This window comes from Cottoperca gobio, chromosome 11, assembly GCF_900634415.1.
Source record: "Cottoperca gobio chromosome 11, fCotGob3.1, whole genome shotgun sequence".
In the NCBI taxonomy this organism is placed as follows: domain Eukaryota; kingdom Metazoa; phylum Chordata; class Actinopteri; order Perciformes; family Bovichtidae; genus Cottoperca; species Cottoperca gobio.
The window spans coordinates 15,885,306-15,912,271 of NC_041365.1; the positions used below are offsets into that span (position 1 = coordinate 15,885,306).

Sequence of the window (26,966 nt, forward strand, 5' to 3'; positions counted from 1 at the left end):
GCAACTCACACGTGAACGGCCGCAGTCTTGGTTGTGTATATCATCCAACATGGCTGACTTCCGGTTTGGGAAATAACGTGACGTTTCATGCACACAAAGAATATAAACAGCAGAGGAGGACGCCATTGTTTACATCTTTCGGGCCAATCACAAGCGTTTATCTCATATGGGGCGTGTTTGAGACATGACTGTAAAGAGGGGCGCCGTTCAGGCATTTTAGAAAACAACAAACTGCAAATCTCTGACAAAATATCCTGTGTATGTACTCCTGTATATTCATTATTAATAATATTATTATTATTGTATCTTATATCAGTGATGTGTGTGCTTCTGTTGTTTACCTGATTGTATATTGCTATTTTGTCAATTAAAAAATATTTTTCTGTAATACTTGCATCTGGTATTCTTATTAGATCGTAAATGTAATTTTCTTTTTTAACAAGATCCCTAGTGAGGCCTACAAAATAATGTTTTCCTCTTCCTCATTTATGTTTTTATTTTAAATAAATGTTTATTAATCTGATTATGTTTCCCTTCTTCTTGTTTAAGTATGCTTCTCGGAATTACTGTTAGATGTGTAATGATAATGCCTGTTTGTTTGTTTTTATTTTAAGACGTTTCTTTTCTTTCTTTTTTTAAATAGCAGGAGTTTCAACTGGATAGTGACTACAGATTCAAATCATGCAGTTACTGGCCCAAATAAATACATGAATGATACCAATTCAACCAAAAATACCAATTCTAATACATCAAGGCAAACAATTGAAAATAACTGAGAAAAATAATTCCTTGCTCCTGATCAATATTTCTGATATATTTCCTCCCATGAAGTTGGTTGTTTAGCAATAAATTCCAAATTATAGAGGCACAGCATTCATTAGCATACATTTATGTGATTTATACATGAAAATTATACTTTAATTTGCTACCAAAAAGTACATATCCGACTGAAGTTTAACACAAATGCCCTTACAGGTTGGAAACTCTGAAAAATATGTTTCAAGGTTATATATTAAGGAGCTATTCTAAAAAGAAACCATTCATATATATATATACAGGCATATTTACACTTATTTTGTAAGTAGCTTATTAATCTGTATGACTTCATTGTTTTAAATTGGTCTTCCAGGTTCAATGCATTGCCTTTTAGCAGGCCAAAGTCTAAATTAATGTTTTGTTAAGACGTACACTATATGGCCAAAAGTATGTGGATAGCCAAACATTACATAAACACTGATGTTGGATGATGAGGTCTGGCTTGCAGTCTACGTTCCAGTTCATCATTGGACAAGATTGAGAAGTTCTTCCACACCAAACAAACAAAAAAACAAAATGTGTTTTGGCTTTGTACACAGGGGCATTGCCATGTTGAAGCAGGAAAGAAACATGCTGCCACACAGTTTTAGGCTTGTATTGTCTAAAATATCACGGTTTGCTGCAGCAATATTTCTCTTGATTTTCTGCTAATGGTTCTCCTCAAGTACTACACACTGGCCCTTTAAGGGCAAGGTCACACATGCATGAAAGCAGGCAAGTGCCTGAAAGTTCACCAAAGTTGACTCCACGCAAAGCGAAGATGCAAGTTTGCTTCGCCAAATGTGTTTTCGCCCCAATTAATGGAAGTCAAAAGCAGGACAAAACTACGTTTTGAAATGGTTTTATTCAAAAACAACATACAATAGAAAATACACATTGGCAGCCATACTTTAAGGAATGGGGGTTAATATAACCAAGATATACATGAAGAGACAGTATATTTGCATTTTATTTTTGAGATAACATGGTTATGCAAAGTCAATGTATCAGAGGACACTTGACGCTTCGAGAAAACAGCATGTCCAAAACAATGCCAACACTCAAAACTATTCATTTCAGTGCATTCAGTTAACAAAAGGTTAAATTGTGAAATTTTTCCAAATGGCATGAAAGTTGTCAGCCTCTTTAAACAGTGATACATTAATCAACATTATTTTCTTAAATGTACTCAAATCAATTCCAAATTATTATTTTAATCCCATCAATTGGACACTGGTGAACAAAATCTGTCAATTTATATTATTTAGGCAAAAGGACCAGACCTTTCAGAGACAGATTATTTGAAGAATTAAATCTTTTGTGTAAACTCTATTTTTTTTCATTTTACAAGTTGGAGAAGCCTCTAGAAAATGAACTAAAGACCTACCAGCAGATATAATGGAATAAGCCACAATTATGATAGACTTTGGTATAATCAAATCTGTGAATTCCAGGAATTATGTTGTTATGAAGTGAAATTCCAAAAATTTGAAAAATGTGCAAAAGCATGTGCTCTTTGACTGACACCAAATCATGGCATTGATGCATTGTTAAGAAATCAAACTATATGGCAGGTTTGTCTTACAACATGATGGTCGACAATTTACTTCTACATCACAGAAAGCTGTTTTCACTTTGTCTTCTGGACAGAAATCTAAATAGTTTTTCATTATAGCTCTTTCATACAAGGACAAAACAAGTAGCATTATCCAGGAGAAGCAACCATTCAGCAAACAAAACTCAGAAAGACAGCTACGTGTCCTGCTGAGCAGTAGTTAGTCTGGATTCTGAGCCGAGTCTTGCATCTCAGATCCAAAGTCCCAACCACACAACATGTGGTTTAGGAAGTATGACTTTCTTTACAGTTCTGCACATTGTAGTTATGCATGTGAGAGATTTATTCTGTCTCTTTCTGTATATTGGGCCATGTTTAAATGAACATTTCAGTTTATCTACAAACATTTACACCACAAGCTGCTGCACCAAATTAAGGTCACTTCTGCTCTTCATGACTCTGAATCCCCATCTTCATCTTCCTCCTCGGCAGGTATAAATGATGGATCATCGAGTTTCTTCTGCTCTATCCCTCCATCTTTCTTCGCCCCGAGATGCAGCTCTCTGACAGTGAGGATGCGGATGAGCATGCTCTCCATGGTGCTGTCGTCCAGAAGGGCGGAGGAGAACCACAGGGGGCTGTTGGGGACGCAGCAGCGCTCTGGGTGAAGGTAGAACAGGTTGGTGCGCTGCTTGACGGACTCCGAGCTAAATGGAAGACAGTTGTTAATGCCAACATGGTGATCAACTGATTAAGGGGACCAATGTGCAGCACACATTTTCATTCATTATTAAGTCTATAATAGAAACATAATGAAGGAACTTGGCAGGGCAAGACAGTCAACAGATTAACAATTCTTGTTTTGTGCCATTATTTGGCTCAGACAAAGTAAAAGATTGTACACATATATAAGGATAGTCCCTCTTTAAACAATAGGCAGGTGCCCATATGAACATTAAAACAGTTTTTGGTCGCTGAAAGTAGTTCAGTGTGGAACTACACTCACCACTTGGAGAGATAGAACTCGTAGAGTCTGACTGGACAGCGGAGGGGGTTCTCTGTGTTCTCCATCATCTCCAGGATATCCTCTTTACTCTCCTCCTCCTTACGCCTCTTCGCAGGAACCTCTGGATCTGGAGAGGACACAAGCACAGTTACAACATTTATAATATGAATCCATCCAATGTTGTGGAAGCACAATTTAACAGACCTGCTGGTTAAAAATACTATAAACACATTATGAATAACACTAAGTTGCTTTCCTGTTATGTGAATGTACTGCCTGGAACAAACAGGTATTTAATCTTGACCCTCGGCCATGCTGGTACCTGGCTCTGCCTCGTTTATGGATATTGGGGGGTAGAAGCGCAGGAAGGTGGTCTTGGTGTTGTTCTGGTTAGTTTTGGTGCAGCGCATGACGTGAGCGAAGGACAGCTGGCGGTGCTGCTCCACCGTGGTGAAGCCAAAGTACTTGCAGCAGAAGAAGAGCAGAGTGTTGAGGAGGACGATGGGGGAGTACGCCCCCAACTGTTTACAGTCCCACAGAAACTCCTCCTCCACACGGGAGTGGATATAACCTGCAGAGAGAGGGATGGGGACCCGTTAGAAATCTGCTCAAATGTTTGTGTAAAACAGAGACCGACAGGAAGACAAACTGAAATATTAACAGAATCAAATTGCAAGAACCTGAATAACTCACCAGCTGCTGTGATTGAGGGTTTGAAATCTCTCAGATTATTAGTGAACTCAGTGGAGAACTTGCTGTAGAACCGATCCATGAATATGTTCTCTACACGACCGTTCTCAAACAGATGCTGAAGAGAGGCAAAAGGTTACAGGGTCACAATGAGCATGAGAATGGCTGTCATTTAATTTAATTTAATAAGTAAAACATGTGTAAGAATATTTCCTTTTTTGACATTTTGAGGGTTTATTTATCGGTACTGAAAAGCTAAGAGAGCTTGTGGAATGTTGCGAACTGGCCACAGGAACACAACTTTTTCCGTGTGTGAGAAATGCCTTGCCTGTTGAATGCCGAGGCAGAGGTAGAAGAGGGTGTCGGGGGAGTACGGCTCTCTATTGGGTCGTTTCACCTCAGCAATGAAAGAACAAAGTCCGTAGCTCAGCTCCGCAGTAGTGCAGCTAAGAACATCCTCCTTCAACTCTATGGGACGAGCTGAAATCAAAACATAAGGAGTCCAAAACAGTCAAAGTTAAAAGAAAGTTTAAAAAAAACATTCTGTGCAAAGATATAGTATATCAAACAACAGGCCAGTGACAACATCAAATTACCTCAAATCGTTAACTTAACACATGTGCCATCAGAGACAAAAAATCACAGACTGTCAAAAGCTGCTCAAGGATATTTTCAAAATCTGTTTAACAAATCTTTTTTGAAGACTTCTTCCACCACTATTGAAAAAGAGCAACAGTTAAACAAGATGAAGGATTTCATTTCCTGTGACTTAGGGCGATAACGATTATTTTCATTATCGATTCATCTACAGACTATTTTCTCGATTGATAGTTTGGTCCACTGTGATGTCTTTAGATGTCTGGCTTTTGTCACTCCAAAACCTCAAAACATTCAGTTTAATATGATATGAAACAGAGAAGCACGACATGTTTGCATGAAAAATTACCTTACGAAATATAAATGATCAAAATAGTTCCCAATGATTTTTCTGTTGCTCAACTAATCAATTAGTCAACTGATCATTGCGGCCTTACTGTGATTCTATATGGTTGAACTTTCTCACAGACAACAACCAACAAGGCTTTGCGTTTTTATTCCTTTGTGGTTTAATATAAGAACATAAGCTTGGGTTGAGTAAAGGAAAGGACTTGTCTCTGTACTTGTCTTGTTAGACCTCAGTGGTGCCTTCGACATTGTTGATCATGACATTCTACTACAGAGACTGGAACATTGTGTTGGCATAAAAGGAACCGCACTAAGCTGGTTCAAGTCCTATTTATCTGAGCGATCTCAATTTGTACTTGTTAACGATAAATCCTCCATGACAGCCAAAGTCAGTCTTGGAGTTCCGCAGGGTTCTGTACTTGGACCTATTCTATTCACCTTATATATGCTTCCTTTGGGCAATATTATAAAGGAACCACTCTATAAACTTTCATTGCTATGCGGATGATACCCAATTATATCTATCAATTAAACCAGACGAAACCAATCAATTGGCTAAACTTCAAGCATGCCTTCAGGACATAAAAACTTGGATGTCTAGCAACTTTTTGATGTTAAACACAGACAAAACTGAAGTTATTATACTTGGCCCTAAATGCCTCCGAAACATAGAAGCTCTGGATGGCATTCATTTAGCCTGCAGCACCTCTGTAAGGAATCTTGGCGTCATCTTTGATCAAGATCTGTCGTTTAACTCCCACATAAAACAAATCTCAAGGACTGCCTTCTTTCATCTACGTAACATTGCAAAGACACATCCTGTCTCAAAGTGATGCAGAAAAACTAGTCCATGCATTTGTTACTTCAAGGCTGGATTACTACAACTCATTGTTATCAGGTTGTCCCAAAAAGTCGCTTAAGACTCTTCAGTTGATCCAAAATGCAAGCGGCACGTGTATTGACAAGAACAAGGAAACGGGATCATATTACTCCTGTATTAGCTGCTCTGCACTGGCTCCCGGTAAAATACACAATAGAATTCAAAATCCTTCTCCTGACTTACAAAGCAATTAATGGTCAGGCTCCAGCATATCTTAAAGATCTCATAGTACCTTATAAACCAACTAGAGCATTACGCTCCCAGACTGCAGGGTTACTTGTGGTTCCTAGAGTCTCTAAGAGTACAATGGGAGCCAGAGCCTTCAGCTATCAAGCTCCTCTCCAGTGGAACCAGCTTCCAGTTTGTGTTCGGGAGGCAGACACACTCTCCACATTTAAGAGTAGGCTAAAGACTTTCCTTTTTGATAAAGCTTATAGTTAGGGCTGGCTCAGGTTTGCCCTGGATCAGCCCCTAGTTATGCTGCTATAGGCTTCGACTGCCAGGGGACACCTCCCTGCTCTCTTCCTCTCTCCTCCCCTCCCTCTCTTCTTCTCCCCCTCTATCTGTATGCATTTATGTAAATGTATGTTACTAACTCATCATCCGGGGCATCATCCCCAGAGTTTCTGTGTCTCTCATGTGGCAGGTTGCCACTGATAAAGTTTACGTCAGGGTCAGGAATCGTGGCTGCGCCTGCTGCCCTGGTCCTGCTGGACACCAGGAAGCCTTTTTGACATTTTCCTGGATTCATCCATACTTTCTCTTTTTTCAGCACAACATCATTTCTGTCAAATGTTGTATTTGTACTATGTTGTTTATCCTGTACATACGACATCTATTGCACGTCTGTCCGTCCTGGGAGAGGGATCCCTCCTCAGTTTCTCTCCCTGAGGTTTCTTCCATTTTTCCCCCTTTAATTATAAATTAAAGTTTTTCCTTGTGCGACGCGAGGGTCTAAGGACAGAGGGTGTCGTATGCTGTACAGCAGGGGTCCCCAAACTTTTTCCTGTGAGGGCCACATAACTTTTCCCTTCTCTGATGGGGGCCGGGGTCAGTTTGTAACAGAAAAAGTGTGACGATCGCAGGGGTGCCTAAACGTAAACATTCATTGTTTTCCAGAAAGCCACACATAACCAAATATTAATAACCCTCTCTGGGTTCTTCACAGAAAAAATAAAGTTTCACTTGTTCCAAAAGCAGCGCAAGTTTCACCTCAAATGCTTTTATGTGAGAATACATGTCGCAAATGAGTTCCCCCTGGCCTTGTAGCTGCAAGTTAAGGCTGTCCAGCATTTCTGTCACGTCTGTTAAAAATGCGAGGTGCCATTTCCATTCTGGGTCGATCAGCTCTGGGACCATTTTGTCTTTTGAATTAAGAAATGCGTTAATTTCGGGTAGCAGCTCGTAAAAACACCTCAAAACTCTGCCCCGGCTGAACCATAGGACCTCTGTGTAGTACAGCACATCGCCGTGCGCAGGCTCCAGTTCAGACAGGAATTGTTGGAACTGCCTGTTTAAGTCCCTTTGCTCTGATGAAGTTTATGCATGACACCACAACCTTCATGACAGAATCCCACTTCAACACTTTGCAGCACAGTGCTTGCTGGTGAATTAGGCAGTGGACTTGTAGCGGGGCGGTGAGACCCCGTTCTTCCATCTCCCGGTTCATGCGTCCTATTAGACCCCGAGACGCGCCCACCATACTAGGAGCCCCGTCAGTCGTGATGCTGGCAAGCTTTGACCAGTCTAGGTCCAACTCTTCCATGGTTTGGCATACTTTGCCGAAAATATCCTCCCCCGCTGTAGTCCCTTTGAGACTTTGGAGGGCTGCCAGCTCCTCGCACATCTCAAAGTTTGCGCTAACTCCACGAATAAAAATGAGCAGCTGCGCTGTGTCTTGCACGTCCGTGCTCTCATCCAGTGCTAATGAAAAAAAGTCAAATTCTTTCGTCTTCTGCTGCAGCTGGGCATACACATTACCCCCGATTTCTTCAATGTGTCTGCTCGCATTTGGCCTTGCAAGTTATCATACTTGTCTTTGTGACGGGATTCATAGTGTCGGCGCAGATTGTATTCTTTGAATACCGCCACCGCCTCTTGACAGATGAGACAAACAGCCTTTTCTTTGCATTGAACAAAAAAAGAATCGTTTGACCACTGCAGGTTAAATACCCTGCATTCTGAATCAATTGTTCTCTTACCTAACCTTTTCGCCATTATTCCGTTCTATTTGACAGGGGCTAGTCTAGGATTGGCGAGGCCAGACTGAAAAAAAAAATCATAATGCGTCTCTGGTATTGTTCAGGGGGCCGGGCCAAATGTGGAGGTGGGCCGTATCCGGCCCGCGGGCCTTAGTATGGGGACCACTGCTGTACAGTCTGTAAAGCACACTGAGACAAATGTATAATTTGTGATATTGGGCTATATAAATACATTTGATTTGATTTGATATAAAAGGTTGGCTTTAGTCGTTGTATTTACTGTACATTCAGACTTACAACCGAAGCGTGGTTTCTCCAGGTTGGGTTGAGTTTGCCTCCACTGGATCCATCGCTTCCAGGCGTCAACTCCATATTGACTCTTCAGTTTTGGGACCTCTACAGCCACGGCCTTGTGCGTCGTCGACGCTTCAACTGTCTTAGACGACGACCGTTGGGACTTACGACCCTTAGACAAAGTGGAGAGAGTGAGTAGAATGCATCATGGATACCATCGGGTGAGACAATCCGCCACATGGAAGGTCCTAACTACACATTTATACACAGTACAATCCCATCTAGTCTTAAATGCACGAGCAGCATCTTATCTCTTCTCCCTGGCAGCTACCTTCTTTTCTCTGGCTTTCCTGTGAGCTTGTCGTCGTCGTGAAGCAGCAGGCGGAGGGCTCGGGGATCGCTTAGACTGCTCTCTCAACCGGGCCATCCTCTCCAGAGTTTCTGGAGAATGACACCAAATTAAACATTATTCCAAAGGATTTGTTTTCCCCATCCACCTAGGCAACCTTTTCAACTAAACTCTTTAAAACGCGGCTCAAGGCGGAGATAAAACTCAAATGTTGTCACATCATGGACAGCAATATGTAAATCTCATCTCCTCACCGACAGTGACGTCCGCTTCGAGGTCCATGGGAAGTTGGGGCTCAGAGTAAGGCTCATTAGTCAGGCCTGCAGGAATGTCTAAAATCGGGTCTCGACTGGGAGACCTGAAACCTGCATCAGAGACGTCCTCCCAGTTGTTGAGGAAACTGGCCAAGTCCTCGGTGTCCAAGTCGACACTGTAGTTACTGCCGTGGTCTGTGAACATTTAAACATTAGAGGAACTCGTCATCCAGTGTATGCATTGTTCTCATACTAAAACTCGTCTGTGGTGCCTCCGCAGCCTCACTTGGGTGGCAAGCTAGCAGGTGAGTCCCCACATTTTTTAGTTGTCACAGAGTAAAAAAACTGCTTTGTACAAAGTTGACAAGCAGTCTTATCTCTGTTAGTTATTTTTCCATCTACAATATAGAACCCAAAATTTCTACTACTTCCACACACTGCTTCTCAGATGCTTTGGTGTTGGGATTGCCCGCTCAGGGCGACTTTGCTTGATAGTGCCATTACTAGCTGAGATACCTGAATAATTCCTTTGACATGTTTTTCCCTCATTAGAAAGATGACAGTGTAGAAGCAGACTGGAAACAGGGGGGAGAGAGGGGTACGACATGCAACAAAAGGTCCCTTGGTCGGAATCCAGTCCGGGATGTTGTGGGTATCCGACATGCGCTGTCATCATTCCGCTCCAGAGTGATGTCTCGAGCTGTCAGTTGACATGAGCTCAATCGGCACAGCCCTACTGTACGAACACACACACTTTTCTGTCTTCTGATCAATTTCACTCCCTTTTCCATACACTAGAATAAATGATGCCGAATTGCCAGTTTTATGTTGTTTGAATCCCACTAAGCTAGTCAAGTTAGAGGTAAACTGTTTTTTATTGACCTAAAAAAATTATTTTCAAAAAGCTAATTCACCCTCATCTTGATTGTTTGTCCGATATTATTAAAACCATTCTTTCTCTTCTTATCACTGTTTCCTCAAACAGTGAAAACCACATTAAAACAGTTTCTCTCACCTACTGGAGCTGCTGCTTCTTGTATCGCTCTCTCTCTTTCCACTTTCTCCTTTGGTCTCTCCTCTTTGTCATTATTCTCATGTTGTTCTGCGACCATCTCTGCCATGAGGATGAGCTCTGCCTCAAAGGGGTCAGAAGGGATCTTTTGCTTGATCTCCTGGATGGTTTCCAAGATGCGTTCAGCGCTGTCCATTGTCACAGGAAGGAACATGGGTACAGGCACCTGTGGTAGACAGTAAGGAAATAACAGCATGTGAGGGTCTGTAATGTGGATGAAGACACTGTTGTCTAATATAAATATGAAATGTTGCTATCCTGATAAAATGATGATACATTTCTGATTTAATTTAGCTTCAGAGAATCAAACACTAAAATCGGTTGTGTGTGTATTTGACATACCGGTAATGGCAGGCCCACAGGTTTGGGGGTATACTGGCTGTACAAGTTCATGGGTACAGGAACATACACCGGCACTGGGACAGGAACGATCATGATTTTAGGAAAGATGTCGTCTGTAGAGAGGGGAAAAAATAAAAGCAATGTCAAGAGTTCCAAAATTAAAATGAGTAGTGATATGTAAATACAGAATCTAAAGTTTTAGACCCTGCGCATTCAAAGGTTTTGCTAATCAGTGAGTGAGGATTTAATTGTGGGGCTCTAAAGAACAAGAACAATATTACTCGATATTTTCAAGGGAAAAAAGAAAAATGTATTTGTACCAACTTGCACACAAAAACTTTTACCAGTTGGCGAGAAAGTATTTTAAAAACACGGATACAAATACTGATTAGTAAAGTATATGCTTGCAGAGGCGGTGGAATGAATGTGTAAAGAATTTGCCAAATATTAATTTTGGAATTCTTCTTCTTGCTCGTGAAAAATCTCAAACTTCCAAGTCTGCTGACGATTACCCTTACATTTAGTAAACACTCTCTTCAGGCCTGGTAGATATAGACATGATATACACATGATTATCAAATAATATAACTAAAACCAGCAATGACGTCTGTGTTTAGTGTGTTTGCTTGTTTTGCAAAGATGTTGTTACCATAGAAACACTGATGTCTGGGTGTTGCTGTACCTGTCTGTGATTCGACATCGACTGTCTGCGTTCTGCAGGAAACCCCTTTGTTCTGCACCAGCGGTCTGCAGAGCACCGCCTTGTTCTTCAGGATTTTTGGGCCAGAAGGAGAATGAACTTTCACCGTATCCGTCTGAATACTGATCTGAAGACAGACAAAAGTAATAAATAGCAACAACTCCAGAATGAATAAACTGAACTAACAACAAATGGACTAATAATGAGCTTATGGCAGCCGCAGCAGAGATCCTCACAAATTGCTGTTTCTAAAAGTCTGTTCTGGCTGAACACACTGCACTAATGTTTTTAAAATTGTGGACAGACTTATAGTAAATCAAAGTTTCATCGTTTTACCGATGCAAATTTGATGAGTTAGGATGTTTCTCCACTCATTTGCGCATCTTTTCCTTTAATTTGTCACCAACTTACATGTCCAGAGTTCTTTGATTGAAAGAGTGTGCCTGTGGAGACAATGACAAAGTATGAAAACTTCATATTCAACACTGGCAACTAATTGAATGAGCACACAGCATGTTTATCCCGCTTATATGTTTGAGTTATAGTTAATAAATACCTGTGTTTGTGTGCTGAGCAGTTCTGTCGGAAGCATTTGATTTCCCTACTGGAGTCCCTGCAAGCGAGATGACGTTGGCGATGACGGGTGTGGCCTCCGCTGTACCTGCACATCCAGGAAAACATCAGGAAACACAAGAGTAGTCAGCGGGGGATTATGCTGATCAAATTCATAACATTGTAATTAACCCTTGAGCCTCACGAGGGACATTTTTGGCTTTTGAATTTTCTGATCATTTTTGTTGTGTTGATGCATATGGCATACATTTTGGGAAGGGTGCTGAGGTTGTCTTTTCTTTTCAAATTTTGGAAGTTCGACTCCTATAGTTCTATAACAGTGTATAATAAACGGTGGAGCCAAAATATAGACAGTCCAACTATTAAGGACAAAAATGTCCTTATTGAAAACCATTAAAAACACATCGGTGGCATTATGTTATCAAACTTGCATGTAAAAGGTTTAAAATTCTAAAAATTAGGAATATTTAGTCGTTATGATCAGGACTGACGTTTTAATTTCATTTAGTAAAAGTGGAAAATAATATTAATATATTATATAATATTTTTTAAGGGAGGCACAAGGGTTAAAAACCACAATATATGGGAAAAAAATTGAAATGGCAACAATAACACACACCTTTGATGATCTCGCCCTGTGCGGCCACTTTATCACAGCAGAACTGTAGCAGACAACTCAGGTCACAGAAGTGTTTGACTTCTCCCAGCATGGGAAGACTCTGCTTCAGTTTTCCTTTGCGGCTGCACGTGTCACACTTTGCAACCTGAGAGAAAACAGTGAGTAAGCATTTAGATCATCATCACCGTCATTTTTTTGTCAACTATGCACTGAGGCTTGCTTACATGGCAGAAGAGCATGGTGTATTTGGACCGGCAATCGTCAGAGCAGAACTCCTCCGTCGAGCCTCCGTACTGTGCCGTCACCAACTTCTTGGATACACTGTGGCAGTAGACGCAGGAGTGACAGTGTTTCCCCCAGTTTTTGGTCTGGTCGTGTCTGAAGAGGAGCTTACAGCCTGGGAGAGCGGAGAGGAGCGGAGAGGACAATATAAATCATTGTTTTTTCCCGCGTCTTCAAGATACAAGTTTGTTGTTTTAACATGTTCAACACAACTTGGAAGTGATTACACGCTCTGATGGTGTGTGGTTGTGATCCGTGAAATAAATGAGCACCTGCTACCTGCAACATACCGGGTAAATGTTTGCTGTGGCAGGTCAAATATTCAAGTCTCCTAAACCACCAAGGCAGATTAAAGCATTAAACATAGATTTCAGAAGTGGCAGACCAAATGATTGAGTGGGATGTTCATTGACGTGCCACAGTGGCAGGGGAGGGAAAACTTACTTTAAGACCCCGATTGTGATTTTTGTATATGTATACAGTTCCATCCGTCTTACCGTCGCTGCAGAAGAAGCAGTCTCTGTTGTTTATTCTCTTGGCGTCTTTGGTGATCCTTTCGATCTTACAGTATTCACACAGGCTCGTCACATAGTTGTCTTTCTTGAACTCGTGAGCACAGTCCACGCTACACACGAAAACTATCTTGTCCTGAACACACAGAGGTATAAACATTAAATCACCCGTACACAGAAATGTCAGTATCTACATCACATGTTCTCAACTCTCAAGGCTAAGAGTTGCATTATTTAAGGCTGTTAGATAGTATTAGTAGAATGTGGATATCTGTACTTTTATTTTTCATTGATATTTGCAACAACCGGCGTGTATCAAGGCATTTGTAGGTAAAAATAAATAAAATACAGAGACATGGGAGGGGGTCGTATTTCAAGAAAAGAAACTCATAAATTCTCAGAGATTAAAGTCACAAATTTACGAGAAACAAACTTGAAAAATAGTGCAAAGTCAGATCAACCTCATCACACCACAGACGACGTCGCCGGCTGGGTATCACGCCTGCAGTGGATGACCCAATTATTGGATTTAGTAATAAGAAATTGCTGATTTGGATGCATTGATAGCTTTTGTGCATGGACAACTACAACACAATGGACCGATGAAGGATATCTCCATGTTCCATACTGTTGCACCTCCTCATTAATGTGTGCGTGTGGCATTCCCTGTCTGTGGTGTGACGAGGTCGATTCCTTGACAAAACAAAACACACAATTTTCCAGAGTTTCTTTCACATTAATTTGTGAGTTTTTACTTGTAAATTAAGGACTTTGATTTTGGAAAATGCGGTTTTTGGGGCTGTTGAACTGAATGATATAGAGAGGTGTTTCTGTATCCCACAGGACTTTTCCTTGTGCCATTATTGTACCTTTCTTTCTTTCTCTACTTTCCTTTTTGTATCAATAGAAAATACTGCCCACTAAAAAAGAGACTTAAATCTGTCATCAGTCACCCTGATCTATGCATTAAAAAAAGTTGTTCAACACTGTATGTAAAAATCCAACTGCCTGTCCTGGGAACATAAAGACCCACACTAAAACAAACTTCCAACACACACAAGTTACCTCGATCTGGATGAGTTCAGGTTTAAAAGCTACGTTGCGGGCACACTGGGAGCAGTTCAGCTTCAGTGGCCCTTTGGGGAAGTCTTGCAGAGCTTGGGTAGGAGTGATGCTCTGGATTTGGGTGGATCCGATTGGCAACTTGGTAAAAACATTCACCTGTTTCTGGGACTTCTTGAACTTTTCCTATGGAACAGAAAAACAATTAAAGAGGTTAGGGTAGATTTCTAGTGCACAGTAAACAATGAGTGTGAAATCTAAACAGCCAACTCCAAATGTGTGTTCTCCACAGAACAACTTCATAACAAATATATCACTTTGACTGTTTGACTGTATTTGCTAAAGCTGTCCCCCAACCAGGTTTTCTGTTATCCGGTCATTTTATACCTGGGAAATCAGTTAAATATTTAAATCTCTAGAGTAATAATGTCTCCCATGGCTACGTTGAAGATGTAACCGATGCAAACCATTCGTGGAGCAGATGAGCCGCGGAATACATCATTTTACTGGGTTAAACGTGCAGCGAAAATACGGAGTTGGGTTGTGTGGGTCACATGCAAAGCAAGACGGTGAACTTTCATTTTGAGATTGTAAAGGATTGTTCCTTCACTTTTTGGACCCAGCACAGCACGGTGAAACTTACAAAACAACCGCTAGCTGGTACTGGCTAAAATAAACTTTTCACGTTAACAACCGACTTCAACAACATGACTGTCTTCCAGGACAGTCACATTCCCCTTAAGTAACAAATATCCTTAATAAGTGTGACTTTTCCAATCAGGTACAAACACTTTTGGTCTGACAAACTAATTCTGATTGAACATAACTCGACCCTTACAGTCAGTAAACCTCATTACCTGAAAAGCCATGACACAAGGTAGAGTGCAGAAGTTCCTGATGGAGGTATCTGACATGGCCAGGTGGTAGGCCGGGACTGTGTTTTTCCCACAACTATCACAATTCAACCGAGCACCTATGAAAAAGAAAATACGTTTTATTTTTATTTTTAAAACTATAGAAAAACATCCAAGCGTCCAAGAGTAAAGCATTAAAAGCCAACATCAAAAACGAGCCATGAAAACTCCCTGTACCTGATGCACTGACAGACTGGACCTTGAATGCCATCACACAGCTGCTGCTACAGAAGAGGTTCACAGAGTCATCACTGTTTTTGTTGTCAACCATTTCTACCAGCAAGCGGGTCGTGCGACACATCGTGCAAGGCTGGGTTTTCTTTGTGTTCTATTATGAGATGAGAAGACACAATGTTGAGCTGTGCAAACACCTTTTTAATAATCTTGTACGTTGTGTTAATTTCATGTTTCAATCTGCCTTTGTGCGCTTCCAGACTCTGATGCAAATCTACTATGAACGGAAAGTAAGAAGAAAAGCCGCAGATGTCTGGAAGAGGGAGTCTGTTCTGCATCGATGTCCAGCTTCATATCGCAGCTCAGTCTTAAGACTACAGTTTTAGCCACAACATGTACAATACTAACCCAGTAATATTAAAACAGGCTCACTACAGTTTGTACCAAATGTTCAGACAGCAATCATGTGGAAAATCAGACCGAACTGCTCAAAATATCTCACCTGCCAGAAATCCAACTGCCACCCTAGAGCCAGATCATTGATAGTTCAGACAATTAATCCAGCGTCCTGACCTCGAACTGGACGTCTAACAACAAATGATTAGGTAGAAATCTTGCCCCATTCTAAAATTAGTAGGAAGCGACCAATTTGTGGCAAAAACTGGGCCTAATCCATACATGTCTGCGCGGCTTAAGTGACATCAAAACACATATCTTGTCTACAAAGCCCCTCTGGGATCACATGGTAGAAATGAAAAACTTGATGTGGGAATCCAGGCAAATAAAGATTTTTGGCACTCAGTAAATGTATTATGTAGTATTATGACCATACCTTTGTGGCATTTTATCTGCTGTAGTATCACCATTATGTTTCTAAAGGGAACTTATATTGAGCCTGTGGAACTGAAGAGTACATTTGTAAAAACGTTACTGCACTTTCGGGAAATTTTATCGGTATCAATTTAATCGGTTACTGTAATATTCTGACAGGGAGTTATATCTGATCATGCAGAATAGTACGTTTCAAGTTTATAGTGTTATATATTCCCATACAGTTTAAGTATAAGTAAGTGTTTACTATGTTATATACATTGATTTAGAAGTCTATATATTTCTGCCACACAGTAGCCATGCGGTAACATTGGTTTATTGTTTTGTTTCATAATAAGGGTTGATGTCCAGTTCACCTGCTCTCAGTGTTGGAAAAAGATCCTTTATTTACAAGAAAGTGGCAATACTACAATATTACATAAAATACTCCATTTGCAGTAAATCATTTTTATTTAAGTAGACGTATGTAGCCTAAGTATCATAAGCTAAATGTAGCCTACTTAAGTAAACAACACAAATTGCCTGATGACTACTGTTGAAGATATCTTTATGAAGATGTTTGATGACATCCTTGCTCTATGCTGGGTGTTATCTGCACCAGTCTGAGCCAAACTAATTCTTGTTAGTGCTTGTTTTTATACTTTTCATACCTCTTTGTACTTGGCCAGACACTCTGCATTGCACAGAGTTTTGTTGCCGTCTTCCATCTTCAGCATGAGGGGTTTGTTGTGGCAGTAGGAGCCGCAGTTTGCACAGCCGGCCATAGAAAGGTTGTTTACTGTTCGGAAGCGGTTAAAGCAGGCGTCACTGCAGATCTTGTGGACAGCACCGCTCAGGATCACCTCGTGTTTACTCTGCATGAGGATCACAAAAGAGCAGTGAATGTTATTTCAGAGATGAATCCTTTTAACTAAGAAAGTATACTTTACAGGGGCAGCGAGGTAAATGGCTGTCTGTACTACTTCTTAATACTGTATATACTGTAAATTAACAATGCAGGATTTTTTTATTTGACTTCAGCCCGGGGAAAAAGCAAATGCTGATGCATCAGAGGATTTTAAATGAACAAAAATCTAAAGCAAAAGGTAAACATGTAGGTTTTATTTATTGTCTGAAAGTGGCACAATATCTTTAATAACTTTACACATAAAGTTTAGAACTGGGTTTATCATTATTGTGTTGATACTCTTAAGGGAAGGAGGGAAAGATAATCATTTTGTTGTTTTAGAGCTTAAGTAAGTAGTCAATTTACAGAAAATGTATCCGCAACTATTTTGATAATTGATTCCTTGTTTCAGTAATTCCTCAAGCAACTGCCGTTTCCAGCTCTTCAAATGTGAAGATGTTCTGCTGTTATATATCATGTAAACTGAATACCTTCAGTTTTTTGCTGTTTGTCGGACAAAACAAAACACTGAAGACGTCGCCTTGAACCTGAAGGATTTTTCACTATTTTATGACATTTTATAGGAAAAAACGATCAATCAGTTAATCAAGGAAAGAAATGGCAGATTACTCCATAATGAAAATAATCCGAAAGTTTCAGCCCTATTCTGTTTGACTTACAATGCAGTATCTGGTGCACATGCTACAGAGGGACTGAGGTGCAATTTGTTGTGATGTTCTTTTGTAGTTGCAGGTGTTTTTCTTGTAGTTGAAGGCGGTCAGGCAGTTCTGGCTGCAGAATTCCTTCATGGTGCCTTTAGCATCTGGAGCCAGAATGACATCCTGAGGCCGAAATATCAACCTAAGACAACATCAATAAGAGATCCGAATTCAGTATTAGTTTATTTGGGTCATGATCTTTCACAAAATTTGGTTCATCTACAGGTGAACAGTCAATTACTCTTTAGGCGAGACTAAAGGCAAAAATATCGTTTTCATGCACTGGTCAATTTTGAGAGTTTGGGTAATTTTACTTCCATAACACATCTTGTGTCAGCCTAGTGGAAAGAAAACATCCAACATACACATTCAGGTGTATATTTCACTAACGTTGTCTATTTGTGATGGTAGATTTCTCCTAAATTCACCAAACATTAGCATTAGATAATGCCTCATTTGCTTAATAAAACATAACATTTCAGAAAACTAAGCAATACAAAATAATACTGTCTTAATGTAAGCAATCAGCTGGAGAAGTTTCATGGTGATATATGTTAGTTTAAATGTTTACCCTATTCACCTGTAGTGTCTCCTTAATCCTAATTGTCTCAATATAGTCAATGGTTTGGAAAGATGGAAAGATGTTACCGTTTTCTGTTGAACTCACTTTTGGCAGTTGTGGCAGATCTTCGTGACTCCCTTGGCTGTGGGCAGAGACGTGGTGAGACAGGCGGTGGAGCAGAAGAGTGCCGGGGAGCCCTTCCTCTGGAAAGCTGTCTGTCCTTTCATCAGGCTCTTCTTGCAATGGGAACAGGACATGTGCAGTGATGAGGGGTTGACAATGGGCAGCGTCTGTGCTTCAGCAGCAGGAGTCACAGAGAAGACCGATCCGATCCTCAAGTCCTCCTGTCAATAACAGAACGGGCAGACAGGAGTCAGAGACAAGAGTCAGAGACAAGAGTCAGAGACAGGAGTCAGATACAGGAGTCAGATACAGGAGTCAGAGACAAGAGTCAGAGACAGGAGTCAGAGACAGGAGTCAGAGACAAGAGTCAGAGACAAGAGTCAGAGACAAGAGTCAGAGACAAGAGATCAGAGACAAGAGATCAGAGACAAGAGATCAGAGACAAGAGATAAGAGTCAGAGACAAGAGTCAGAGACAAGAGTCAGAGACAAGAGATCAGAGACAAGAGATCAGAGACAGGAGTCAGAGACAAGAGTCAGTCAGAGACAAGAGTCAGAGACAAGAGATCAGAGACAGAGATCAGAGACAGGAGTCAGAGACAAGAGTCAGAGACAGGAGTTAGAGACAGGAGTCAGAGACAAGAGTCAGAGACAAGAGTCAGAGACAAGAGTCAGAGACAGGAGTCAGAGACAGGAGTCAGAGACAGGAGTCAGAGACAGGAGTCAGCCTAGGTCCATCAAATCCTGACAGGACTTTTTTCTGGATACGTTTGAAAAAGTGGGGGTCATATTACATTCCAGGACTAGGCATTCATAGATGTTCTCTTTGAATGGATTCAGTACAGTTCACTAAGTTATACAACATGAAGTGTAAAGTGAGCACTGTGGTGATGCCATGTCCATAAACAGGTTGTATGATGGGAACAGTATATAGCGTCTTCTACTTTTTTCAAAGAGTTACAACAACACAAAATGATAAATCTTGCATACGTGTTATTTAACTTAATGCTGTTTTGGAAACTTATTTTTTCTAAATTTCGTTTTCATTGTAAGCTTCTATTGTCAACTATTTTATTATGTATAGTTATTTCACTTTCTTTTCTGGCAGATCTATTACCTCTGCCAAGGAGGTTATGTTTTAGGCTCAGTTTGTCTGTCAGCAGGATTACGGAAAAACTACCGGCCCGAGTTTCATGGAAATTGCTGGAAGGGTGTAACATGGGCCAAGGAACAAACTATACAAATTTGCAGCGGATCCAACTTATGTTTCACTTTTGTTATCGTTGCGAGATAACAACTGTCAGAACAACAACTTAGAAACAGCTATCAACGTGTTCTGCAATAAAATACAATCAGCTTCTTTGTAGTGTTCATATTGTTTCCACATTACAACTTAAAGCTCATGAAAACATCAAAGTTGGAAGAACAACTTCTTATGTTGGTAATGTGAACATCCGATGAGCATGTGAATGCACCATTAGCCTCGGCGGAGGTCTGTTATCGGGACATTACTTCGTGCTAACATGGCGCAAAGGATTGTGGGTCAGAAAAGCCAGGAAAGCATGCTGGCTTGTATACTGCAAAGTGTTACTGGATATAGTAGGACATCCTGGTATTTTTGGTGTACTGCATTTGACATACTAAATAGTATAGTATGGGTATTGGAACGCAGGGCAAGAATAAAGAATCACGTGTTGCATTGTGGATAGTTTGTAGCATTAATGTTGCTCGGCTATTGAGTATCTTTGAAGTCAGTTTACGGTGCATCTTTTAGAGTTGGCACCTGGATCTAAATATTAATCCACACAGTTAAATTAAATATATATATATATATATATATATATATAGCATTGAGAGAATACATTTATTACAGTGAGCTTAGAAGGCAGTACTTTACAAGACTTATAATAAATGTTACTAGATCAGACCAAGTGAGATTGTCGTTAGACATTAGACAAGATATCAAACTGAGTTCATGTCTGAAAGAGGTTTAAAAGGTTCAATGTGTAGTTCTGAGCCACCTGCTCCAAATATGTAGGGGGCAGCATTTCACCTCTAAACTGGGCCCATGCAATCTGAATTCATCAATCATCAAAAACAATCAGTTATTAATTAAAAAGGCTAAAAGCTGGGTGTCCCGGTAGCTCAACCGGTAGCGCAGGCGTCCCATATCCAAAGGCTGAGTCTTTGCCACAGCGGCCACTGGTTCGAGTCTGACCTGTGGCCATTTGCTGTATGTCGTTCCCCTTCTCTCTCTCCCCCTTTCACAATCTGCACTTCACTATCATAAAAAGTCATGAAAAGCCCAAAAATATAGCTTTAAAAAAAGAAGCTATAGCTAAAAGCTAAATTATTTTAACCTGTTTATATTTTAGTTGTAGTAGTTTTACAGTATTATGTATTCTTTATATTGTGTATTGTATTCTACAGCTATATATATCTCTCTCTTCTAGTGTTGATATACTTACTGTGTACTGTCTGTCTGTCTGTCTGTCTGGTCTAAATAACTCTGCTATCTTATAATCTTCACGTGGGGCTTAGATGTCTGTGTGTTTACAATGGGGGCTGTACGGTCTGTGTAACATTACATTTTTAAATTTGTATGTTGACTTGTTTTTATCATTATTATTAATAAATCGAATTAATGGTTTAAGTTTAAATTCTGGCATATCTTACACATGCAACCTTTACCTTTCCAAATCCTAAAAAGATGTGTGTCCCACCTGTGCAGTATTGGGCTCATCCTTCACGTTTGCTGTAGCTGTAGAAGATATCAGAGCTTGATCATACTCGTCATCTATAGGCTCATCCTTCACCTTGACCAAAGGCGGTGAAGGAGACGACTTGATTGGCTGAGTTGTAGCGCTTTCCTACAACAGGATAAAAGAAAGAAAGAAATATGTTGCTGTTTGGACTTGACCTGATGCAGATTTCAATTTCTATGGTAACATTGAAACGGTTTTCTATGTACTTGTTTTCATTTACAGATTGAAGCAGATTGTCTTACTTACACTTACAGTATCTAATCTTGGTATTGGCAGCTTAACTACTTTCATCCCGTTCATTACGGACGCTGGTGATGAGCTGTCTCTTCCTACAGGAACATAAGCTACATGTCAATTAGTTAACCGTGAATAATCCTGCAAAGTAAGTAAAAAAGAAGAAAATAATCATCCATTGCAACATACAAATGAAAGGTGAAATCACATCGTCTGTACCTGAGTATTTTCATCTTATGCTACTTTATACTTCTCCCCCACTACATTTCAGAGGTAAATGTGTTACTTTGTACTTCACTACATTTCTCTGACAGTTTAAATTACTTTGTGTATTGTATTTAAAGAAATATATAACTATAACTACAACAGTAAAAATGGTAGCATTATAGGACGAGATGTGTACTCGCCAAGTGCTCAAAAATCTGGTAGCTATCCTCCGTTTTAAGTCATCTAAAAACTTGACTGGTAGGTAAACCTGTAAGGGAGATGAGAATTTCCTACTTTAATCACACACTGGTGTAAAACACTTAACCATTGCTCTGAGGTCGCTCACCTGTACTGGCCGTGGCTTCAGACGACAGAGATGAGCTGGACCGAATCAACTCTAAAGCCACTTTCACTTCCTTCACTTCCTGCTCCTCCTCTGCAGGTAGTGGTAATACAGGGGGTTTCACATCGACTTCCTCCTCAACAGAGTTACTGTCCTCTGCCACTGAGACTGTCAGGGAATTTTTTTAAACAGAAATGAGTGGGATGCTATAGAGCAGTGCTTTATTTACCTTCACAGAAAGATGATGTTTCTCTGTGTCATGAAACAGAAAACCTTTGTGATAAAAACTTGTGCTTTACTTTACCTGTATTTAAAATGGCAGGTGAACGGCTGCAATCCACGTCCATCAAATGATTCTCTTGCTCCTCTTTCATCTGAGCTTCCTGTTCCACCTGATCCACTGTACCAATGTCCATCATCTCATCAAGGTCGTCCACTGTAGAAACCCTCAATTTACTGCCAGGAGACTCCTTCTCCTGCTGTGTGTCGATGTCCTCTGTAGTGTCAATGTCTGGGTCCATCTTTATGTCTGTGTTTGTTATTTCTTCAGAAGTCTTGTGCATATTTGTTTCCTCGCTCACATTCGGTCCTGCAGGATTTTCTTCTAAGCTGTTGTCCTTTACTGGCACATTGTCTTCATTCAACTCAAACTCTTCCTCAGTTTTCACCTCAGGACCTTCTTCTCTTTCTGACTCTGAGGTGCTACTTGGCTCACCACCGTGAACCAAAACTCTGTTGACAGTCTCTTCTGGGGAGAAAGTTTCTTTATGTTCAATTTCTTTACTTTCCATGTCTTTTGAAGCAGCAACAAAGGCATCCTCCTCTCCATGTTCAGAGAGTCTATGAGAAGCTGCGTGAACCAGCTCTGGGTCTCCGACATCCACTGATGCTCCCGGCTCTGAAACAGCTTCCATTGACTCTCCGTCTGTTACCTGTGGAAGACAATAAACAATTCCCAATATGTGCAATGCCAGAATACCGACTTTTCCGTGTGCAATTGAAAAAAAGAGTCCTTCAAATAAAACCCACAAATATCAGTATGGAATTTAGATATATTTTAAAAACCATGATTGTATATTTACAAGTGTCATATGAAGTAAGCTGCAACAAGGTTTATGAAATTAAGCACAGCTCTAACTGCCCCTCTCATCCTTAAATCTTACAAATGATATTCTTGCTGCGTGACTGCTCTGCCTTATTTCTCCTCAATCAGTTGTGTAATCAGACAAAAATGATCAAATACAGATGTTTATAACATTAGCTTTCAACTGGATATTCAGTGGAAAAATCTATTTTCTTGTCCTCCATTTTTATCAAAGATACTTGATTATGTTTTTGTCATTATTTTCTATTTTTCCAAAAAGAAAGTCTGTTGATAAATACACTCCCTGATCACTTTATTAGGTACACTTCTACATTGTAATATAACAGCTCAGCCATAAATTCTACCTATAAAAAGCTTTAAAATAAAGTTGTACAACTATATGTTTATTATAAGGGTTGTAGTTAGTGATGGTGTTGTATTGGACTTTATGTTGAAATATGTTTATAATATTTGTAACCCCATGTTTGTAAGTTTGAGTCAAGGTTTGTTTTTGCACAGGTTTATGAGTCAGCTGTGTAAACAATAGGGCTTGAAATCACGAGAAAAGTCAAAATATTATCACAATATTTCACCCATGATCACCAATGGTCTCATCACAATACAGATAACTATATATGAATATGTAATATTGTTGCGATACTACAATACGTCACAATATCTGTGACTAAAGAGTGAAATGTATCCCTGAAAATAGTTTTTTTAATAAATTGTATACATGTGCACAACAAAAAACAACTTCAGCCTCATTCTATCATAAACTGACAGATGAAGAAACCCTGACACGTGTTATGCCCCCTCAAATGCTGCCAAGTTACCGTCCAGTCATCACTGTGCCTGTCACTGTGAAGTATAGTTTAAGTTATATATTGTCATATGCACAACCATTACAGAGAAGCAGTTTTTGGCAATGAATAAAAATTAAAGTAAAGTAAAAGAAAAATCTAAGATATAACATAGTGCTGACGTTATTATCATAACTACTTCCGCTGAATAAAGTAGTAGATATAAAAATAAGTGGCTGATAAAACGGCCAGTGCAGCTTTAGAGTCACTGACAGTAGAAGAGGGTTATATAAGACAGGTTTCAGTCTCATTGTGCATGTCCATATGGACAGAGTCCTGACATGTGCCCGTGTAGAAAATGTACTTAACAATGAAGCTAGCTTAAAAGTTCTCATAGCCAAAATGCATGTATTAAAAAGATAGAAAAATAAGAAAGAAAGAAAAGTCCAGTTTGTAGAAAGATAACATGACATTAGCACGCCCAGTCAGCTGTCAATGTTTTAACCGTGCATCTTCACCAAACAAACACGACATGACAAGTTAGCTTGTTGTTGCAACACTGCTCATGCAATGTAAACACAACTAGCTTTACTGCCTCCCAGCTGTACAACCGACAACGTAACGTTAGTTTAGGAAGGAGAGGTTTGATTACCTCCGTCTGAGTTCCTTCCTTGGATTCAGCCATGTTATAATGACGTGTTGACTAATTACATGACCAGTAAACAAGAGAATAACTAGCTCACCATTTGCTAAGCTAACGCTACCTGCATTACAAGTCTGCAAACATCTCTGCCTGCCCGTTAGCTCACTACGGTTAGCTAGCCATTAGAGTGACACAACAACTAACCACTATGCTCATGAAATAACTTTTCTAGTAGCGTTATGTTATAATCAATGTCTTCATATAGCGACGTAATAATAGATGTATACAGCCGTAACAACGTGCAGTGTGTTACCGCGCCAGCTTCTTGGACAGACGGGACTTGATTGGTGGTCAGCCGTTGGTGTCCATCCCCAGTTTCCGTAGCCGCCATGTTGCTCCAAAATCCGAGTTTCCAAAAGGACGATTCAATGTGTTTAAATGTATGGTTTAAATAGACTCAGTGAAATACTTTTAATATGATCCCTTACGACATACTTTGCATCTAGTCCAGCTTGTTGCAGAACGTTTCGCTTCTTCTTCTTTGAGTTTTACTGGCAGACTACAACCCAAAGCTAAAAGGTGCATGCAGCCACCTACTGCACCGGAGTGCGTAACATCCTGACTTTACACTTGTATATGTTTATTAATTATCGAACAAACTGCACATGTCAAACATTTCGACAGTACGAAGCACATTCGAACATGTCAGGGGGGGGGGCAACTGCAGAAGATGAGACAAATAGACACAAATAAATACATTAAAATATAAGAATTTAAAATGAATATTTAAGGCCCAATTTGTACTTTTATATTTGCATAAATACTTTGCAGGCAACACATGCCCTTACAGTTTGTATGGCCTTTTACTAAAAGACAGTATTTATGTACTGTTCAAAATTTAAAAAAATAAAACAGTAAAAAAGGGCCATTTTTGCAATATTTGCAATAAACAGTTGTGCAATGTAACTAAGTAGGCTACATTTACTCAAGTACTGTATTTTAGTACTTTCTACTTTTACTCCACTTCACTTGTGAGAGAAATACTGTACTTTTTACTACACTGCCTTTATCTGACAGCTTTAATTACAAATTAAAATTTGTGCACAGAAAACATATGAAGAAATCATGAGCTCCACCTCAACACAGTACATATAATCTATAATTATATAACAGGGGACATACAGTTTATGTTAAAGGGAGGCGATGCTTCTTAATTTTTGTATTGCTTAATGTACAATATACATTTTCATTGAAGCTGTTTACTTATGTTATTTTACAATTTCATATAGTAGTTTAGGCCTATATTTGTTTATTTATTCTCTATAATTTACACTTGAAACCTTTATGTTTTCTGCACTGAAGTTCTTAATAAAATTAGAAGATACTTTTCATTTGTCAAGTATTTAATGTACATGAGTATACAAAACGTACCATGTGATAATCACCATACACTATTCATGTATTAAATTAACAGTAAACCAGCTATATCGTGATATATTCCGTTATCGAGAAATGTAATCGGGATAGAAGATGTTGGCCATCTCGCCAGGGGGAGGTTAGAGCAACAGCCCTCAGACGATGCACGTCCCTGCTTACCGTTACCGCAGACACGTTGGCGCTTCCAGCAGTCCTGCCCCGCGGCGTGGGCAGCGGATGGGACGGCAGCAGGCGTCGGATGGGTACAACCTTCGTGGTGGATCAAGTCATTGGGTGAGAAATGGTCGCTGCCTACCAGTATACAACGACGCCGGAGTGTCTCCTTTGAAGTGCTTAGGGTCCAAAGCACGAAGCCATAACTTGCATCGTCCCGGGTCATTTAATGGTAGCTTGTGAAAACTTCCTGCAGACCCAAGTTTTTTGTTTATTTTTGCAACAAAAAGTGAACATGTATACATATATTGTAAACATCTTACCTGGCGAAGTTGATAGGCATTCTAGTTCTAGTGTATTTAAAGATACTAAGGCTTGGGCTGCTTCTAATGTTGCTTTCTTGGCAGATCCTTCCTTCCTCCTGCTGCTTCTTGATGCTGCCAGATGAGCATTCGTCCTGATCTTTTCGTGTCCTAATTTTTGTGTTGGCGCCCAATCTGGGTTTGTTTTATCATAAAGCTTTGCCGATTCTCCTAGTGACGAGAAGTAAGGTGGGAAGTAAGGTCTTACAGTGTTCAGGTATATCATAAGCACAAATGTTTAACGTAAACATTGAAAACATAGCTTACCAGATATAAAGTGGTCGCCACACACACGGGTGAATTTTGCTTTTTCTTCTGTTAAATCCTACGAGTTGATGTTGCTAAACCACAGCTGACGGCGTTCAGTAGACAGTAATTCATCCCTCTTTTGTGGATCGTTGTTTTTGATGATTTTAGGAAATCTAAAGAACCGTTTCCCTCGGTCACGACCAGCGTAATTACCACATTTATACACTGCGCACACGATTGGCATTTTCTTTCAATCTTAGACGTTTAAATACAAAGAAAATGACGAAGCGTTGCAGCAACTCACACGTGAATGGCCGCCATCTTGGTTGTGTATGTCATCCAACATG

The 26,966-nt window shown here is 40.0% G+C and overlaps 2 protein-coding genes across 6 annotated transcripts in view; both read right to left on the bottom strand.

The window, feature by feature from the left end:
* Positions 1-26,966, bottom strand: part of LOC115016060 (zinc finger MYM-type protein 4-like) — a 41,526-nt gene that overhangs the window by 13,087 nt on the left and 1,473 nt on the right. The window contains 2 exon segments of the mRNA XM_029443724.1: positions 26,332-26,541; positions 26,638-26,695. Coding sequence (XP_029299584.1) covers positions 26,332-26,541; positions 26,638-26,695 — 268 coding nt within the window.
* On the bottom strand, positions 1,642-26,155 carry LOC115015427 (zinc finger MYM-type protein 4-like). Of its 5 annotated transcripts, none has more exons than XM_029442730.1 (27): positions 26,015-26,155; positions 22,193-22,820; positions 21,892-22,056; positions 21,351-21,433; positions 21,063-21,209; positions 18,323-18,561; positions 17,617-17,797; positions 16,701-16,904; positions 15,223-15,373; positions 14,989-15,104; positions 14,135-14,317; positions 13,055-13,205; positions 12,500-12,672; positions 12,276-12,420; positions 11,640-11,744; positions 11,495-11,526; positions 11,066-11,210; positions 10,384-10,496; positions 9,985-10,207; positions 8,970-9,164; positions 8,698-8,807; positions 8,370-8,538; positions 4,375-4,526; positions 4,050-4,164; positions 3,679-3,927; positions 3,357-3,483; positions 1,642-3,057 (listed from the first exon to the last, which is right to left on the bottom strand). In XM_029442730.1, exons 2-27 carry the CDS (start codon positions 22,800-22,802, stop codon positions 2,802-2,804), a joined length of 4,539 nt encoding a protein of 1,512 aa, XP_029298590.1. In that variant the 5' UTR covers positions 22,803-22,820; positions 26,015-26,155; the 3' UTR covers positions 1,642-2,801. The 5 variants fall into 5 exon arrangements, with proteins under 5 accessions (XP_029298590.1, XP_029298588.1, XP_029298587.1 ...); XM_029442728.1 differs by lacking the exon at positions 26,015-26,155 and adding an exon at positions 24,732-25,016 and having other exon boundaries at positions 21,357-21,433; XM_029442727.1 differs by lacking the exon at positions 26,015-26,155 and adding an exon at positions 24,732-25,016.